General features: G+C 38.3%; 2 protein-coding genes and 1 pseudogene across 5 annotated transcripts; all 3 read left to right on the top strand.

Moving 5' to 3' along the window:
- Nucleotides 1-1,191: 1,191 nt before the first annotated feature.
- Nucleotides 1,192-3,592, top strand: LOC113327705 (RING-box protein 1a-like). Its single transcript, XM_026574847.1, has 5 exons — nt 1,192-1,452; nt 1,559-1,609; nt 1,730-1,789; nt 3,066-3,137; nt 3,238-3,592. The coding sequence occupies exons 1-5, from the start codon at nt 1,293-1,295 to the stop codon at nt 3,273-3,275; spliced, it is 381 nt and encodes a 126-aa protein (XP_026430632.1). The 5' UTR covers nt 1,192-1,292; the 3' UTR covers nt 3,276-3,592.
- Nucleotides 3,593-4,640: 1,048 nt separating this feature from the next.
- Nucleotides 4,641-11,390, top strand: LOC113328420 (ABC transporter E family member 2-like). 4 transcript variants are annotated; one of them, XM_026575532.1, is made up of 7 exons: nt 4,641-4,782; nt 8,796-8,913; nt 9,235-9,601; nt 9,710-9,976; nt 10,150-10,395; nt 10,756-10,897; nt 11,018-11,390. In XM_026575532.1, exons 3-6 carry the CDS (start codon nt 9,362-9,364, stop codon nt 10,873-10,875), a joined length of 873 nt encoding a protein of 290 aa, XP_026431317.1. In that variant the 5' UTR covers nt 4,641-4,782; nt 8,796-8,913; nt 9,235-9,361; the 3' UTR covers nt 10,876-10,897; nt 11,018-11,390. The 4 variants fall into 4 exon arrangements, with proteins under 4 accessions (XP_026431317.1, XP_026431315.1, XP_026431316.1 ...); XM_026575530.1 differs by lacking the exon at nt 4,641-4,782 and adding an exon at nt 8,555-8,697; XM_026575531.1 differs by lacking the exon at nt 4,641-4,782 and adding an exon at nt 8,559-8,697 and having other exon boundaries at nt 8,750-8,913.
- Nucleotides 4,706-7,978, top strand: LOC113327923 (annotated as a pseudogene).
- Nucleotides 11,391-19,250: the final 7,860 nt, after the last annotated feature.

Below are 19,250 nucleotides of genomic sequence, written 5' to 3' on the forward strand. Positions count from 1 at the left end.
TGACTCAGTTTCGGTGTTGGTTAGGTAAGAGATGCTTTTTTCCCACAACGAGATGATTTTTGGGCACATTTCGCTACGCTTGAAATAAGGGATAATCTAAGGAATATCTCTTATCATTGTGGTTGACCTAACCTGGTCAGACTAGAGACATCCATTGTGTTGACCTGCCCCCAGGATTAGTCGGATATTATGCGAATCCTAAATCGTACTCCCTCCGTACCTATATTATATAGACGAAATTTTCATTTTTCCTTGTACCACTATATAGACGGAGTCCAAATTTCAAAACCATTTTTTACTTTGCTACCCCTATTTATTTGCTTGGGAATCATCACAATTGAGTGTATGTCTCTAACATTGGAATATAATTAAGGGTAAAACAGGAAAAAACACAGAAATTTATAAAATCAAAAAAGTTTCTTAATCTAAGAGATTTTAACTAGAATGCACAATTGAGGGATACTCAAAAAAATTAGAAAATTAAAACATTATGAATAATTTGGGTATCCCTTATCCTTTAAGTATCCCCCAAAATGTATTTACAGTCGGCACTGGGAAGTGTTACTCGACAATACCGACTAACAGAGTCGGTATTGGTTTCATGTGTTGAAACAATGCCGACGAAATAGTAAAAGTTTTACTACCGGAAAAGAATCACAAAAAGGATCAGATGCTCATGACCCAAAGAGTACTCATAAGGCAGGGAACAAAATCATCCAACGTCTCAATGAGTAATTAGTTGGGAAGATATGATTTGTTTCATTGTTTGGTTGCTGAGATATGCAGAAAGACAACAATTTGGATGATATTTCTGCTGCAATCTTAAAAACAATAGAGAGAATGGGGTGGCCGTCTAATATGTTCAGTCGATACGACTGACGGAATATACATTATTTCGGCTCCTTAAATTCTAGAGCCGTTAAAAAAAATTCTAGGGCCGTTAAAAAAAAGTTTGGATTACCAAAGGTTAGCACATCTTGTCAAATTCCAAAGAGTTTACCAATTACCAAAATTACCTACACCCTAGAAGGAACCGCCTTAGATTCTTTGTTTTGTCAGTTACAGAAAACCGACAAGCACCTCTTAATACACATTCCATAAATATCCAACTGTCAACTTCTCAGAACCGACTGGCTTTAGAAATTCCAACCCATATAAATCACCCCCGTTCTCTCCACTTTTATTCAGTCCCACTTTTTTTACTGCCTTTCTCTCTCTAGGTTTTACTCCTCCGTCGTCTAGATTTTCTCCACCACCAGCCACCGTCCTCCGTCGGCTACATCGTCCTCGTCATGGCAGCTACCTTAGATACAGATGTGAACATGATACCAGGAGGTGAAACACCATCAACAGCTGTTGCTGGTCCTTCTTCGTGTTGTTCTTCGAAGCAAAACAACAAACCTAAAAGATTTGAGATCAAGAAGTGGAACGCTGTCGCTCTTTGGGCTTGGGGTAACTTAAAAACCCTAATAATCTGTTTTTGATTCTCCGCTGTTCTTGATTGTTGACGCTGTCTGAATTAGGCTTTTGATGATGATCTTTTTGGGTTTTGTTTCAGATATTGTGGTGGATAATTGTGCGATTTGCAGGAATCACATTATGGATCTATGTAAGTGGGATGTTTTGATCGTTTAGGGTTTTCCAGATTTTGATGAAATGTAAATTAGGGCTTTCTTGATTTTTGATTCTGCTGGTGAAATTCTAATTAGGGTTTTGTTTGTTGTTTTAGGTATTGAATGTCAAGCAAATCAAGCAAGTGCGACCAGTGAGGAGTGTACTGTCGCTTGGGGTATGTATTTCTTTGCAAAACCCTAACCAATTTATACATGTATGGCTTATAATTATGGAATTTGATGTTGGGTGGTGGTGGTTTTGTTGGGGTTCGCTTGAATTCATATGTTAATGAGAAATCTTTTGAAACCTTTATATTGTGGTGGCGTGGTGGCGGGGGCTGTCTTGTACGAAGATGCGTCTGATCACCCACCTTGAGGATAGGAAAGGCAAACAATTTTAATGTTTTTTGTAATGGTTTTGTGGTGTGTTCTGATGCTGAAATTGTGGATTACTGGAGGTTGACATTGTAATTGATGGTGTTGGGAATATGAATGTGCATGTTTTTTTGCTCGACTTGTTAGCTAAAGATAAACAAAATTAAGGGAATGATGAGCTGATAATTGGTAAAATGATGAGCTGATAATTGCATCTTATAGAGTGTGTTACTCCCAAGTCCTTTGCTGATATCTGTTGGAAACTGGGGACAGGACATTTGCCACCAATATAAGCATGCTAGAGAAAATCATCTTCTTGTGTATAAGTTGCAGAAGTGAGCTTTGAAGATTTTACATTGTCAGTTATGTGTGATGTGAATTCTAAGTTTGCTTGAATGTATTTTAATGTGGCATGGTATGTGTTTCCTGATAGAGCTCACTTGACTCTGAAACGTCATGTCTATTTTACTTTAGTGTCTGTTATAACTTGAACATGCTAGGTGCTTAGACATACTACAATAATAACAATCATTCTACAATAATATGTATTTAGACATGAGATTCAAGACAAGGTATAGTGGTAGGACAGTAATAACAATCATTCTATTAAGCCCACAGTCAAACCCACCGTCAAGGCCATTTTCTTCTTCTGGAAATACTCTCGATAGCACATGCGTAGGTGGACCTACTAGCATTTGGAACAAAATTCCGAAAATGGAAAAGTAGGTTTGACAGTGTGTTTGACCGTGGGCTAAATAGAATGATTGTAAAAACAAGAATTAGTCATAGTGAAGCTCAGTAAATCATCTCCCAATTGTTGATCTGATATCAATATGTTACTAGATGTCACATAGTATATGGATACTGAAGCTGTCTTATTCCTTGGGACTCTTGTGGCAAGTTTAAATCAGGTATCAAGATTCAATGAGGGCAAAGTGAGGGCAAAGTTTGTCATGTATGAATTACAACTAAAATCAGCATTCTCATAACTGTAGACATGTACAGGGTTGTGGTTTATGTTTCTTCCCTACCTTTTTATTTATTTTAGAGATACTCACTGGAGTCTGACTTCTGTAGGGGTTTGTAACCATGCCTTCCACTTCCACTGCATCAGTCGTTGGCTCAAGACTCGCCAAGTTTGTCCATTGGGTATGCTGAATTCCCTGCCTCTTCTCCTTCACTTTGTATTTGTGTGTCACTGGTAGGGCTTGTTAACCTTATGTTGTGTGTGGTGTTTATCGTCTTGCAGATAACAGTGAGTGGGAATTCCAGAAGTACGGTCACTAGTAGTGCTACACTGATGACAAGCAAGTCAAGATATAGGACCTGTATCTTCTTTCTTCACTCTGACAACTCTTGTAGTAAAGCCTGGATCTGAATTCTCATGCTTTTGCATGATTTTGTTTTATTTTTTGCTCGATCATCTTGAATTTTTGGGGTGTGAAGTTTCTCCAGTTCCATTGAAATATTAAAACTCATTTAAGATGTTAATTAGTTACTAAGAATACGTTGTGAGTAATGTTTTTTCTCACTTTGTCTCCCGATGGAGACATTAATGTGATCATAGTGAACTGAAGTCATCTGTCTCTTTATATTTGATCTTCTGCTCAGGTTTATCATTTTAGTAGTAGTAGATTCATTGTTACTGTTGCTGCATTGTCAGTGATGTGGGTGCTTGTAACTACTGGGTGTATTGTTATCATTGTCGTGTTGACTGTACTGTTAGACCCTGATAAATGCTTGTTTCTTTTGGAAGAAAAGAATATGTTCAATCATCTTCTTCCTTGTGATGTATGATTCGACATTTGTTGCCCTCATGTTGAGTTCCAACCCTAACTATATGACACTCTAAACTAGTACTACCAGACTACCAGTTTCTTGATCAATTTGGGAAATTCAAAGGTCAATGAGAGTACAGTCCAGATGAGGAAAAGTGTGTTTGATTCAACAGCAAGATTTGTGATCATGAAAATTGAAATGATCACAAACCTTAAATACCAAATACCTACAGTTTCTTTCCATCTATATAGTGAATAAAATTAGCTTTGAAGATTAACAACCTCCCTCCAAAAAAGAAAAAAAAATCGTTTCAGGAATATTAGTGTCACGAAAAGTGATCCTTTCATTTTTTTTCCCTATATTGTTTAATTTTTTTTTTGTATATTGTTATTCGAAAAGTACCATTTTTGTTGAAACGGACGGAGTTTTATGCTTCCGAAAACCGAAAGCCCTTTTATCCTGAGCATGTCATGGTGGGTTTTCTCCGGCTACCTTGTCTAGACTCAACCAGCATTAAGGCAAGAAGGGAGTTTTATGCTTCAATTATTTTTTGTTGTTTTCACCTAAACTTAAACCAAACTGGAAAGAATGGAGTTTTATGCCATCAGTGCTAAAATGAGAATATAACTTTTTCTGAAACAGATGGAATTTATATGCTTTCAGTAATATCTGTGTCAGGAAAAGTGATCTTTTCATTTTTTTTATTTTTATTTTTATATTGTTTTCACCTAAATTTAAACCAAATTGGAAAAATGTAAGTATGATGGAGATAATTCATGAAAGCATAAAACATGGGCCATAAACCCAGCCAGCAGGGTTCTTAAAAAGGGTTGAGATAGAAATTTGTTGTCTCTTTAAAACAGTCCCCTCCTCCTCCTCTTTCTCTCCCTCCAAAACCTCCAACTGGAATTTCTTGAATTCACTCACAGTAAGAAATCATGGCTGAAGAAGAAGAAGAAGAATTTCACGATGAAACGACTGTAATTCACCGCTATGAAAAGTTTCACTTGCACGGGTTTGAATCATCATCCCTAGCTAGTAATTCTTAGTTATTTTGAATTTTAGGTTTAATTTTTTTTTTTTTTTTTTTTGATCGAATTTTGGGCTTGTTTTGAAATTGATTCATCTTTGGGTCTTAATCTCCATACACATTTTAAGGTTGAATGGAACAGTTCTAATGCCCAAAGTAATGCTCCCTATTTTGTCTAAAAAATAGGACAAATTGTAAAAGTGAAAGTATCACTTTTCCTGAAACGAAGGAAGTAATTTTTTAGTTTACTCCAATGTCTCGTATTGCTCCATACATTTTGATCTAATCATACATACAAACTATAAAGTTGGTTCCGGTATGGGTTCGCAAAGTATGCTTTTGTATAATTTTTGGTTTTCATGTTATTTTGCCTTCGTTTGTAAACAAGATATTGATAGCTAGTGAATTCGATATTCTGTAGAACCCACCTGATTGGGAGGAAATCTTTAATTCTTTCACTGGAAAGCTGCGGAGATATTACTTCGATCTCGTGGGATATCACCTGCAGGTGTTATTTTCTTTCTTTTCGATACTGTAGTATTTTAGAACTTTGAAAAACTTATTTGTTGTTCTTTCTGATTTGTGGTTCAAAAGGCACTAATTAAGCCTCAGAATCTGGATTACGTTCAAAAAACATTTAAAGGGAAGGTTGGAAAATTGTTTGACCTGCATGATGAGAGAGGTGTGAAAGCCAAGATTTGTAGGGAACTTGAGCTTGAGCAGCTATTGGGCCGAAATGTGAGTGATTTATCAGGTGGGGAGCTTCAAAGGTTTGCCATCGCAGTGGTTGCCATGCGTGAATCAGATGCTTTTATATTTGACGAGCCATCCACACATCTTGATATTAAACATAGGCACAGGGCTGCTCGGCTTCTTCGATCCTTGTGCACACCTATAAGGTTTTGTTTCTTCTATTTTCTCTCCGTGATGCATGCATTATGTTGTTCATTCCCCCCCATGAGGTGGAACTCTAACTCTATCCATCTCCAGTTGTGTCATTGTTGCGGAGCATGACCTTAGCATTTTAGGTTACTTACCCGACATCATTTACGGCTTTGACGGGGTACCTGGAGCTTATGGAGTTGTAACCTGTTCCTATCCTGCTAAAGATGGAATCAATGCTTACATGGATGGATCTCTACCTCATAGGGCTACAAAACCATCACTCGATTTTAAGTTTGCTGAGGTCCCACAGGGAAGTGTAGAGTCACATGCAGGGTTTAAGTACCCTACGTTTGGTTCCTGTGTTCCAGGAGAATTTGAGCTTTGTATCATGGAGGGAGAGTTTGCTTATCCTCAGATTGTAGTTATGCTTGGTGAAACGGGACAGGGAAGACGACATTTCTTTGCTTGCTGATACACCTTTTTAGATCCCTCTCTTGGTTGTTTTTAGTTTCAAATTCCATGTCCAGACTGCGCATTTATTCACATTCCTCTGTTAAAATGGCAGGCAGGATTCTTGAAACCTGACCAGTTGGACACCAAAATGCCTGCAATTAGTGTCTTACAAGCCACAAAATTTGCATCCAGTATTTCCTTCTGCTCCTACTGTTAGAGCCTTGCTGCGTAAAAGAATTCGTGCATACACGCGACCTCAGTTTGTGTCAGATGTCATGGAACTACTCCAAGTTGATAAACTAATGGAAAAGCCGGTTAAGGAACTCTCGCTTGGAGATCTCCAAAGAGTTGTATTATGTATCTGCCTAGGGAAGGTTTGCACTTTGCATTATCTCTTATCTATCTCTGAAAATTTAGGTATCAAAGACTTGTAATCCTTTGATGTTCAATTATCTGTTGTTATTCTATTCATAACACAATTTCAAACAAGTCATATTGTGATTAAAGCAAGACCGATTCAATACTTTTGGTGTATGTTTTATGCAGCCTGCAGATGTATATTTGATAGACGAGCCAAGTGCTTATCTTGATTCTGAGCAGCGTATTGTTGCCTCAAAAGTCATTAAGAGGTTTATCCACCAAGGGAAGAAGACTGCTTTTATTGTCGAGCATGGTATCACAATGGCGACTTATCTTGCTGATAGGGTCATTGTGTTTGAGGGGACACCATCTGTTGACTGTATTGCCAATGCTCCTCAGTCTCCCTTGACAGGAATGGACCTTTTCCTTTCTGTAAGTGCACCTTGGACGTATCTTCACCTTGTTTTCGGTTTATATCGTGTAAGATGTTTCTTCCCAGTTTAGAGAAGTTTTATCACCACAATAAAACAACCTGATGTTCTCGATTGAAAGGGAAACTAGAGTAACCACTAGTAACACTCACTGGATACACTTTTCACATGTGTGTTTGGTTTGTTTTCTCCCGTTCAAGTCAGAAAACGCTTTTTCTGAGCTCAATATAGATATAGATTGGTCATTTGTCTAGCCAAATTGACTTAGTTATGAATTCCAATTTATTTCTCCTTTTTCTTTTGAAGCGTAGGACATTTCTCATCTTCTTCCATTTCTAGTTTTTACTCATTTGCATATTTGGTTGGTCTGAATATGTGCAGAAATTAGATATTACAATTAGACTCAATCCAGACGACTCCAAGCCTTGGATTAACGAGTTGGATCGACTGACCAAAAACCTTCTGGCTTTTAATATTACCTTGGTGAGTAGACGTAATAATATGTATTACAGAGGTTGAGGTTGTTTTGCTTTGCCAGTTGGATTTTTCTTTTTCTGTTAGCTTTCTTGGGATGGTGAAATGTGGAGAGAATTCATGTTGTGGTACAATATTTGATTTTTTTTTTCTTTCAGAATGAGCATTGAAGACTGTTGTGCTTCCGTGGAAGCTTGAGAACAGAGTGCATTTTACTTTCAGAGACGAGCTTTTAAGTCGAATGTACTTCTCATGAAAGTACTACAATAAGGTAAGAAATGGGTCATGTAATTGTGTCACTATAAGTCTAAAAAGTGTTGCTGTTTTATTAGCAGGAAAAAAGCTGAAAAGGGAGGTGGTCCTTGGATCTGATCATTATAAATAACTAGTCTCGTCAAATACTTGTAAATAGAGACGATGTTTTTCTTTCCTTACTCATGTGAATACTCCAGTCTGGTTCTTAGGAATTTTCAGTGATGGTTCGTTCAACCATTGCTTCTACTATTCTAGTTACCCATACGATCAGATAGTTTGTGAATTATTATTAATCATACAGTAATATCAAATTATCAATTAGAGTACCAGTGCACTTCAAACCTTTCTCAGACAGAGGTAGAAGCATTATAGAAACTGGCCCGGAATTGAACAGAGACTGGGCTTTAGCCCGGACCTGATTCTGCCCCTGGTCTCAGATAGAAACTTGAGCTCCAGCTGTGCCAGGAATAATGGCTCTGGAAAACATTCTTATTCTTGGGGTGACTGAAATCATACAAGAAGTATTACCATTTTTTTTTTCCAATTTCCCCGAAAAAAATAAAATAAAAAAACCGTTCCAGAAATATCTGTGCCAGGAAAAGTGATCCTTTTATACATTTTTTTTAATATTGTTTTCATTTAAACTGAAACCAAAGTGAAAATACAGTATCATTTTTCCTGAAATGGATGGATTTTTATGTTTTTCATCGTTGTTAAAGTGAGAATATCACTTTTTCTAAAACGGATGGATTTATGGAGTTTCATAATTCATAAACCTGAAAATAGAAAACAACCAGGAAGTATATGCATTAACCCAGCCCGGCCCAGCAGGGTTCTTAAAAGGGATTGAGTTAGGAAATTTGTTGTCAAAGAGTCCCCTCCTGCTCCTCTCTCCCTCCCTCCCTCCCTCCAAACCTCCAATTCGGATTTCTTGAATCGCCGCTTCTCACTTACAGTAAGAAATCATGGCTGAAGAAGAAGAAGAAGAATTTCACGATGAAACGACTGTAATTCATTGCTACGAAAAGTTTCACTTGCACGGGTTTGAATCATCATCTCTAGCTAGTAATTCTCAATTATTTCGAATTTTCTAGGTTTAATTTTTTGTTTCTTGATTCAATTTTGGGTTTGTTTTTTTAGGTTACCAGTTCCAGAAGCTGGAAAAGTTCTAGGTTTAGTTGGACCAAATGGAATTGGAAAATCTACCACTCTCAGATTGTTGGCAGGGACGCTGCATCCTAATTTAGGTCGATTCAAGGTAATTTTCTCTCAATCAACTTAGGTTTAACCAAAATTGTTGCTGGATTAGCTTGTTTTCATTAGATGTAAATTGATTCATCTTTTTCCTTAATCTCCATACACATATTTTAAGGTTGAATTGGACAGTTCTAGTGCCCAAAGTGACATTTCTTCTTTATTTTACTCGGATGTCCATACATTTTGATCTAATCATACATAAAGACTACAAAGTGGTTCGGATATGAGTTCGCAAAGTATGCTTTTCTACAATTTTTTGTTTTCATGTTATTTTGACTTCATTTGCGCACAAGATACTGATAACAGCTGCTTACTTTTTCAGCTGTGTGATTGTTGCGGGGCATGACCTTAGTGTTTTAGGTTACTTATCTGACATCATTTACTGCTTACACGGGGATTATGGAGTTGTAACCCATCCATATCCTGTTAAAGATGGGCTTAATACTTACATGGATGGATCTCTCCCTCCTAAGACGACAAAACCTCGCCCAGAATCACTTGATTTCAAGGTTGCTGAGACCCCACAGGAGGGTGTAGAGTCACATGCAGGGTTTAAGTACCCTATGTTTGGTATATCGATTCCAGGAGCATTTAAGCTTCATGTCATGGAGGGAGAGTTCGCCGATCCTCAAATTGTAGTTATGCTCGGTGAAAACGGGACAGGGAAGTCGACATTTCTTCACGCGCTGGTACACCTTTTTAGATCCCTCTCTTGTTGTTTTTAGTTTCAATTTCCATGTCAACACTGTAGAGATGCATATTTATTCACATGCGCTAGTCTTCTGTTAAAATGGCAGGCTGGATTCTTGAAACCTGACCAGTTGGACACTGCAATGCCTGCAATTACTGCGTCTTACAAGCCACAAGACTTGTATCCAGTATTTCCTTATGCTCCTACTGTTAGAGCCTTGCTGCGTAAAAGAATTCGTGACTCATACATGCAACCTCAGTTTGTGTCAGCTGTCACGGAACCACTCCAAGTTGATAAATTACTGGAAAAGCTGGTTGTGGAACTCTCGCCTGGAGAGCTCCAAAGAGTTGTATTATGTATTTGCCTAGGGAAGGTTTGCACTTAGCATTATCTATTCAGTTACCTGTTATTATTGTAGTCGTAACACAATTTTAAATAAGTCGTATTCTGCGACTGATTGGTAATGATATCATGACCTGAGTGTCCAATTGATTTTGTGATTAAATCAAGACTGATTCATCACTTCTATACAATTGGTGTATGCAGCCTGCAGATGTATATCTGATAGAAGAGCCAAGTGCTTATCTTGATTCTCAGCAGCGTATTACTGCCTCAAAAGTCATTAAGAGGTTTATCCACCAAGGGAAGAAGACTGCTTTTGTTGTCGAGCATGATATGACAATGGCGACTTATCTTGCTGATCGAGTGATTGTGTTTGACGGGACACCATCTGTTGACTGTACTGCAAATGCTCCTCAGTCTCTGTTGTCAGGAATGAACCTTTTCCTATCTGTAAGTGTGTTTTAGCTAATTGTTTTGGACGTTTCTTCATTTTGAATTGACCTTGTTGTCATGTTTTTTAAGTTTATATTCCGTAAAAATTTCATTTAGGTTATGTTCTAGATTGAAAGAGGAACAATAATATTCCATTTGATAGCATTTGTACAGCCATTAGTGACACTGGATTCATCCCGCTGATTCTTCCCATGTGAATTTGCTTTGTTTTCTCCCTTCTTGTTCGAACCAAGATAGAAAATGCCTTATCTGACCTCAATACAGGGCAAGTAATCAGCCATTGTTTAGAATATATCTCATCTTCTTCCACTGTAGTTTTTACTCATTCGCGTATTTGGTTGGTCTGAATATGTACAGCAATTAGATATTACAGTTAGACGGGATCCAACCAACTTCAGGCCCTGGATTAACAAATTGGGATCCACTGAAGACAGTGAACAGAAAGCTTCTGGGTCTTACTATTACCTCGGTGACTAGGCGTAATACATGTTACAGAGAGGTTGAGTTTTTCTTGCTTTGCCCCTTGGATTTCGCATTTTTTTTTCTTGGGATGGTGAATTTGTAGCGAGATTTCATTTTTTTGGTGCAACATTTGATTTATTATTATTTTTTTTTTCAGAACGAGCTTTGAAGTCGAATGTACTTCTCATGGAAATAAGGTAAGAAATGGGTCATGTAATTATCTCACTATAACTAAATAGTGTTGCTGTTTAATTAGCAGGAAAGAAGCTGAAAAGGGAGGTGGTCTTTTGGATCTGATCATTATAAACAATTATTCTCGTGAAATACTAAATAGAGACTAGGTTTTTCTTTCCTGTGTTCATGTGCATACTCCAGTCTGGTTCTTAGGAATTTTCAGCGATGGTTTGTTTCATAACACGCTTCCATTGCTTGTACTAATTTTAGTTACACATATGATCAGATTGTGAATTATTGTTAATCATACTGTAATATCAAATTATCTATTCGAGTACCAGTGCACTTTAAACCTTTCTCAGACAGAAGCAGGAAATTAAACTGGCCCGGGATTGAACACAAACTGGGCTTAAGCCTGGCCCTGATTCTGCCCCTGGTCTCAGATAGAAACTTGAGCTCCAGCTGATTGGTAAATACTGCTGGTTTCTTGGTTGGTTTTGATGAAAATCGCGATGATGAAAGTATTATGGTTGGGTTTAAAGGTTGTTTGATTGTTTTTTGTGATAATATATCTTTGTAAATTAGATCAGACTCGGAGCAATTCGTATGGGAATGAATAAACTCATTTTTTTGTTGAGTCAGGTGGACGAGCAAACTAGGTTTTCCACCATGGTAAAGCACTGGGCGTTAGATCAATAGGCGTGCGATATAGCTAAAAGCGCTAGAGTTCATAGATCGAGCTCTGGCGTCGGAAAGAAAAACGCTCGAGTCATTAGAAATAACGCGGCGTCACAACTTATGTCGTCGGCATTCTTGGTTCTAACGCCAACGGGTAGTTTTTAAAATTCGGATTTCACTTTTTACCTCTATAAATTACCACCATCTTCAAACAATTCACTCACATCACTAGGGCTGCACATGGGTCGGTTTGGGTCGGTTTTGACCTCACCCACCACCCAACCCACTTATGGCGGGTAATAGGAGTTGTCACCCGCAACCGACCCAACATTACAGTGGGTCGGTTTTCACCAGACCCACATTACGGCAGGTTGGATCGGGTGGGTGGTGGATATACCCGTTGTTTATTCTTGATGAAAATTTCTGTGATTCATCCACCTTTTCGGTTTATAAAAACCATTTCTATACTGTGAAACCAGAAATATATTTTTCTTAGATATGTTCTTAGCGAAATATTCCACTCACATCGTGATTAATATATATTAGTCCCTAGATTTGAAACTAACACATCTTATATGAAATCCATCAACAAAATATCTTCACTTTCTGGGATTTGAATTCAATTAGAGAAGTACCCATATGAACACAATCCAGATTCACGGCAAAGAAAGAAAACAAAATTGTATCTTATGCTTATCAAAAATTACAAATTTTAATTTCATTTTATGATACCAAAACAATCAAAACTTAAGAAAACGATAAAACCCTCTATTCAGAAAGGAAAACAAAAATCCTTCTATTAATTTCAATGTTACTCACCCTTTTCGTTTCAAAATTAATCAATCAAATAGTCAATCAATAACTTCGTGGCTTGGGCTTTATCTTGTTCCTGTTAGGTGATTACTCTTAAGCTTTGTTAAGTGGTTGTGCTTCTCAGCTGACTGACTGTTCTTCAGATGCTTTGTTGATGATTGTTCTTCATCTTCGTTCGATAATCGTTGAGGTTCTATTCAGATTTAATTAGGCTGGGGATGCTTCTGTATGTGTAACTTTACGGTGATATGAGGTGGTACCGAGGTGGAGTGAAGAAGACTGGAGAAGAGATGAAGATAATAGAAACTATGAACAAAAAAAGCGAATAGGGTTAGGTTAAAATTTTGTATTATATATAAGCATTGAACGGCTAGGATTAGCGATTGGGATCTAATCTAAGGGTTAGGGTATTCTAGGCGGGTGAGCGGGTTGGGTCGGGTGACAGAAGTTGCTACCCGCACCCGACCCAACAAACGGTGGGTTTTGATATGGTCACCTATAGTCGACCCGCGCCTAGGAGGGTTGGGTCGGGTGCGGGTATTTTTCGGCGGGTGCGGATTGGGTTGGTGGATTGGGTCGGTTTTGTGCAGCCCTACACACCACAATTCACTTGAATTTTCTCTTCTAAAATGGCTGAAAAGGCGATCACACTTTTTTGCGATGCAAAACTTGAAGCGCTGCTTCTAAGATATGTGGGAGTTTTAAAAAGATTGAAAATTGTAAAAGGGAAGTGCAAGTTTTAGAAGTTGCTCCAAGAAAATGTTCCGCTAAAAGGCAAAAAAGAGCTCCAGTTTTGAAAGTTAACAACAAAAAATTCAAAAACAAAGATGAAACTGTCAAAGAGCGCGTTGAATGGAAAATACGTCAAATGAAGATAAACAGGAGGCCAAAACTTGTACTTGATTTTTATTGAAGTTTTTATTATTGTCTAAGTTTATATCTTGTAAAAGAATTGGCAGTAATATCAATGAATGAAAATGTTTATATTTTAAAATAGATTTCCACTTCAGATTAAGTGAAATTTATTACAATTTAAACTTGCAAATAACATCAAACTACATTTTAATAAACCACAACAGAAACATCAAACTACAGCAAATGCAGCGACATTCTCTCTGTAAAGTTCATAGCATTCAAAATTCCTAAACTCTCTCCTGCTTTCTTCGGTAAACTTGGTCTGAGCGATGGTTTCCAGTTCTTCGTTGGATAATCCAGTATTGCTACGATTAACCATCCACAATACTTCCGTATAATTTTTGACTTCATTAATGATGAATGCTATTCTTAATTCTAGGCTCTTACTGTTTCTTATGGCTACATTCCACGATGCTACAAAATGTCCCAATCCTCTTTCCCAGAAATTGTCATTGTTCATTGGTCTCACCATGCGATGTAACAAACATCGAACAAGAGAAACATCTTCTTCCATTGTTAATTCCGGCAGCGTTATTCGAGTGCAGTAATGATGTGCTTGAGATGGAGCATCTTTTAGAATTCTGAAACACGCTTCGTAGCGAAAAGGCTTACCGTGAGCTTCCTCCCAATTATCAAGTGATGTTTGGATCACTTCATCTTCAGTTACATCGCTGAAGTTTTCTCGATCAATTTCTGTTACCAGAGCAAGAAATGACTGGACTGCAAGCCTAATAGAATGAAAACGAGCACGCAATCGACGAGCATCTCGGTTTCCGGGGTTTCCCGTCAATGAGACGAACAATGAAAAAATATTCTCCCAAAAAGAACTGTCATGAGAAATAACAACACCAGTGATTACCCTATGAAAGAAATATGCTTTGCATAGAGTTATATCCTCTTCTTGAGTAGACTTGGGACCACGATTTCTAACAGACATCTCTGCAAAGGAGGAGAGATGTAGGAAAAAAGAAGAAGAAGAAGAAGATGTGATTTTGGAGATGGGAGGAATGAAATTTATAGGTCGAGAAAGAAAATTTTGCAGTTGGAAATGGAAATTTAGCCGTTGGCGTTTGTAGTAAAATCGCCCGCGACTTTCCTTTGTGCGCCCGTTTGAATTACCAACGCCTATTTTCTATTATAAATACATCACTAGGTTTTATTCTAAACCAAACCAACCGATTTCTTTCTCATCATCCACCATGTTTTCTAAAGGCAAAGCGAAGCAAATATTATGTGTCGAAGCAAAAGAGGTTTGTCCATTGTGTTTCATGGATAACCACAGTCTTATGCAATGTCCTTGGATTTATTCAAAGTGTCCGCGGGAAGGTTGTTCACGCATCAGAATGGTGATTGAATCACAACCGGAAAATCTCAGGTATTTGCAATATCAAGATCCCAATTGTCCAGAGGAACCACATATGCTAGATGATGCTATGAAGATTAAAAAATAAGAAGAAGAAAAGACTGCAACACTAACTTCAAACTTAAAGCCAAATTGAAGAAGGAGTTATTACACTGCAAGCATTGTGGATATGGAGATCACGAATACAAACAATGTCCACAGAGAATCAGTTCATGCTCAAAGCCCGGTTGCAGGACTTTTATGCATTTGCGGACTTCTTCTGAAGAAGACACATATGGAAGGCATTTATGGGAATGTCCCAGGTGTTTCTTGGTGGAGTGGGCTGATTGATGTTGTAGGACAAATCGATACACTATGGTATTAATTTGTTGTTTATTTTGTGGTATTACGATTATCTAAAACCATCAATATCAAGTATTTTAAATTTTTCCTCAATTAAACATAACACCATCAATTTCATAAATAAAAACATACTGCATTGAACAACCACACCATACATGAGAATAAAAGAAATACATTAGTTAAAACAACTACTACATAGGCGGCGTCAGTTCTCGGCGGGTGGTGGAATTCCTAGGGAGATGTAAGGATTGTATTTGATGAGCACCCTAAAAATGTTGAAACAAACATGGAATTCGAACTGACGACCTCGGTGAGATGCTGGCCACATCGCTAGAGTTCTGGGTTCCATTTCATGTCCGGCTTCACCGTTGAGCTTATTTTTGTGATTCTCCATTAGTTGAGCGATGAACTCCGATACATTACAACTAATTACACTAAAACGATGCGCCAATCCCTGAGAATCATGCCTATTAATGTTCATCGTTTTAGCAGCGAACATTTCACAAACTTTCTGCCAGAACGTTGATTGTGATACATTCCTACAGGTAGCAACATCAGCGGCAACATCTTATGTTTGAAAAACGTAGGCTCTACAAATAGCTAAATCCTCTTCTTTAGTGAATCTAACAGAACGAACTCTGCGAGGCATTTTTGTAGATGATTTGAGAGGGAAGAATATGTGAATTTAGAGTTGAAATGAGGAATATTTATAGATTTCAAAAAAAAATGTAGCCGTTGGATCAAAGGGTTCTGCAGCCGTTCAGATTGAGCCGTTGGCGCCATAGTGACTGACGCTAGCGTTATTGATACAGACTCCGACGTTATACATGAAGACGTGCGCTGACGCGGGCGTTATTTCTTCGGACGCCAGCGTAGGAAGCAATGCCGCCCGTTTTTACACAGACGCGCGCTGGATGTTACGATTCAATGTTCAAAGCAACAGATTTGATGATTTGGACATCCATTTTTCATGTTTGTTCATGCCATAGTGGGAGCAAAATGAACAAACACTGAGTTTGTTCATCCCATAGGAAGCTCTCAGAGCTCAAACTTGAGAATGTGTGAGAGTTCACTGTGTATGCATTTAGCATTGTGTAGCTATCAGTTGGCTGCTGTAACCATTGAGACCATGAAGACTCTTCAGATTAATTGCGAATTGTGACTTAAATGCGAATTGTTCAGCAGACTAATTCGCTTTTCCGAATGATTCGTGACCTAAACGAAAACAACGAAAAAATGCAAATTGTGTCCGAGGTTGAAAATGTGCCTTAATAATACGTGAATTAATCTTTCCCGAGTGATTCGCGAACTGTTCGTCTAATTGCTAAAGCAAGTCTCTCATGAGGGTGTCAGTTTGCATCCTCATTTTCTCTTTTCATAACAAATTAATATTACGAGTAAGAGCTTCTCCAATGGAATGTGTGTGGAGGAAAATGTTTTCATCCACGGAGGATACACTTCCAAATTTTGTAAAATCCTTCTCCAACCCTAACTTCTTTGACCAATGCATAGATGACATGACATGATTCTACATAGATATCCTCTATGAGAACCTCTTGTTTTAGAGGTTCACCAAGAGGATGTGTATCCATCCTAGTCATCACAATTTAAGATAAAATTACAATTAATTCATTAAAAGCGATTTTTAATCATCAAATTAAAGTTCTAATTTTCAATGTTTCACCGATTTCTTTTTTTCTTCTCACTATTTTTTCAGAACGATACTTCTTTTCTCCCCTTCATCTTCCTTCGTTAGAACAATTGAAATGTGTAAACTGAAAGCAAACAAATTCTTGATTACGGGGAACAAGAAAAAACAGAAAGATAGGGTCATACCTTGGGTTGTTGATCAGGCTTTGTTGATTAGGCTTTGGAAATTGACGTAGAAAAATCAAGAGTTCCATTTGATCAGTGAGGCTATTATTCACAAAAATATGATAATCAAAGAATTAAAAACAATCAAGAAAACAGTGATAATCAAAGAATAATTATTCACAACCATGTTTTTGTAATTTTATGTTTTAGAAGTCCACATTAGTTTTTTATCTCTAAGGTCGATGATGATTGAATAGGAGCAGCTACAGTAACTCCATTGTTTTGCGTATTACTACGGACCAACGACAAAATAATGGATGGATGTATATTCTGATAATATCAAATAAATTTTTTTAGAACGGTCTAAAAGCAAGAGGACAATTATGTGATTAGTGGAAATCCAGCAATACATCTAAATGGAGAATATGCAGGATCTAAGACATAATAAACACTAGAACTTAAACTTCTTTATTAATCTCAGGCGAAATACAAGTTACACTCGTAGGTTATAAGGAAACTCTAATCCCTTCTCCCAGCCTATGAATTACAAGGAAACCCTAACTCTCTCTCTCCTATGCTAGATCTTTCCCTCTCCAAAAGATCTCTCTCCTTTACATTGTCCAAAGGTCTCTTATTTATAGGCCTAAGCAACCTTAGTGGCATACAACTCATATCATCTCGCCGAGGTTACTTTATGCTTCGCCTGGAGCATATTCCATAAAGTTTTTTCCCACCTTTCGCTGACTTCACGTGGTCTTGTCGGGACACCTGTCCCATTTCTTGCTCGATAATTTATCTACTTCGCGGGGGTAGCTTTTCTTCCAAGCCAAGTCACATTATTTCGTGGTTATTTCGTAATGAACATCTGATTCCTTTCGCGCTCTTCGTCCCCTTTGGCGAGTTACCTCGTCCCAAACTTTACTTCGCTGTCGTGTGGATAAAGATAATTCTGACTTGATTTGACAAGTCCCTCACGACGAATCTCGGGGCTTGAAGTAAGATCTTTTCACCAGATTCCCGTGCCTTCCTATGGCCACGTGTCGGCTTATGCTTTGGTAACTACATTTTACCTTTTCTTATTATGCTCGATCATAAAGAGAGGAGAATAAGAACAGTCTGGAGTTTGATAACCGCCTTCCCTCCCTTTTTTCGTCTTCCACGTGGTGCTCTTTTCCTCGTAACCGTCGATTACCGATTCATAATCTTCAATCGTGGGTCGTTTTGACCAGTCATCTGGTATAAATACTCCTTCTTCTCATCTATCTGAGACTTTAGTCTTCTCCTCCTTTCCCCTCTTATCTCCGGTAAACTCTGTTCTTCTATTTTTAATGGCTCCCAGAAAGATTCCTCCTCCAACCACATCCTGAACCTATGAAGAGTTTAAGACCGACCTTAATACGGTAGGAATCACCCTATTTCCCGAAATCGATTCCTATGTTACTCCTCCCATCACTGCTACTGATTCGATGGAATTAAACTACCGGTGGATACAGGCTGAAACCTGTACTTCATCGAGGATGATTGTCACCATTGGACAACTAAGAGCAGGGCTTTCCTTTCCCCTATATGATCCCAAGAATCCTCTATTCCTTGAGATTTTAGCTCGCCTTCGCCCTGGTGTTTATCAGCTAAGTGGGAACGCTATTCGCTTGGCTAACGAATTTGTTCGAAGATCAAATGGCCCTCCTTCTCAGATTCCCGAATTAGGGTCGGACTTTCCTTCGGCTGATTATAACCTCGAATCTTTTCTGAAAAATTACCTCGTCCAGTATTTGTCCACAAGATCGTACCAAGAGTGGGGTGTGAAGTTTACCCGTAAGATCTTGGCTGATGCATCCAAGGCACTACTTTTGGATGTCGATATTTCTGGTGAAAAGAGGAACAGGTTCTTCGCTTATCTAACGACGAAAATTGGATGATGTATCCTCTGGTGATCGAAGGTCCCTTCGTGTGGGGCTTAGACGAGAATGGTGTGCCTCGTTCCGGTCCTCTTCCGGAGCATGCCTACCTCGCCGAATACGAACCAGGTCGGTTTAATTGGCCCAAGATGCCCCCTGGGGTAAGTTCGACTTTTTATTCAATTTTCCCTTTATTTACCTTATACCCCTCTAACACCCTTTGCTTTTTCCTTAGTATTCCTTCCCACCTCCTGGCATGATAAAGGACCGCACCAAGAAGCCACCTCCAGCTCAGGTTTATATCTCGCGAGTCATGTCTTCGCAATTTCTTAATCCAACTCCTAATCTTTCACTTCGCAGAGGGAGGAATCTCGAGTTGCAGCGGGCCGTGC

This window comes from Papaver somniferum, unplaced genomic scaffold (assembly GCF_003573695.1).
Source record: "Papaver somniferum cultivar HN1 unplaced genomic scaffold, ASM357369v1 unplaced-scaffold_107, whole genome shotgun sequence".
Lineage (NCBI taxonomy): Eukaryota > Viridiplantae > Streptophyta > Magnoliopsida > Ranunculales > Papaveraceae > Papaver > Papaver somniferum.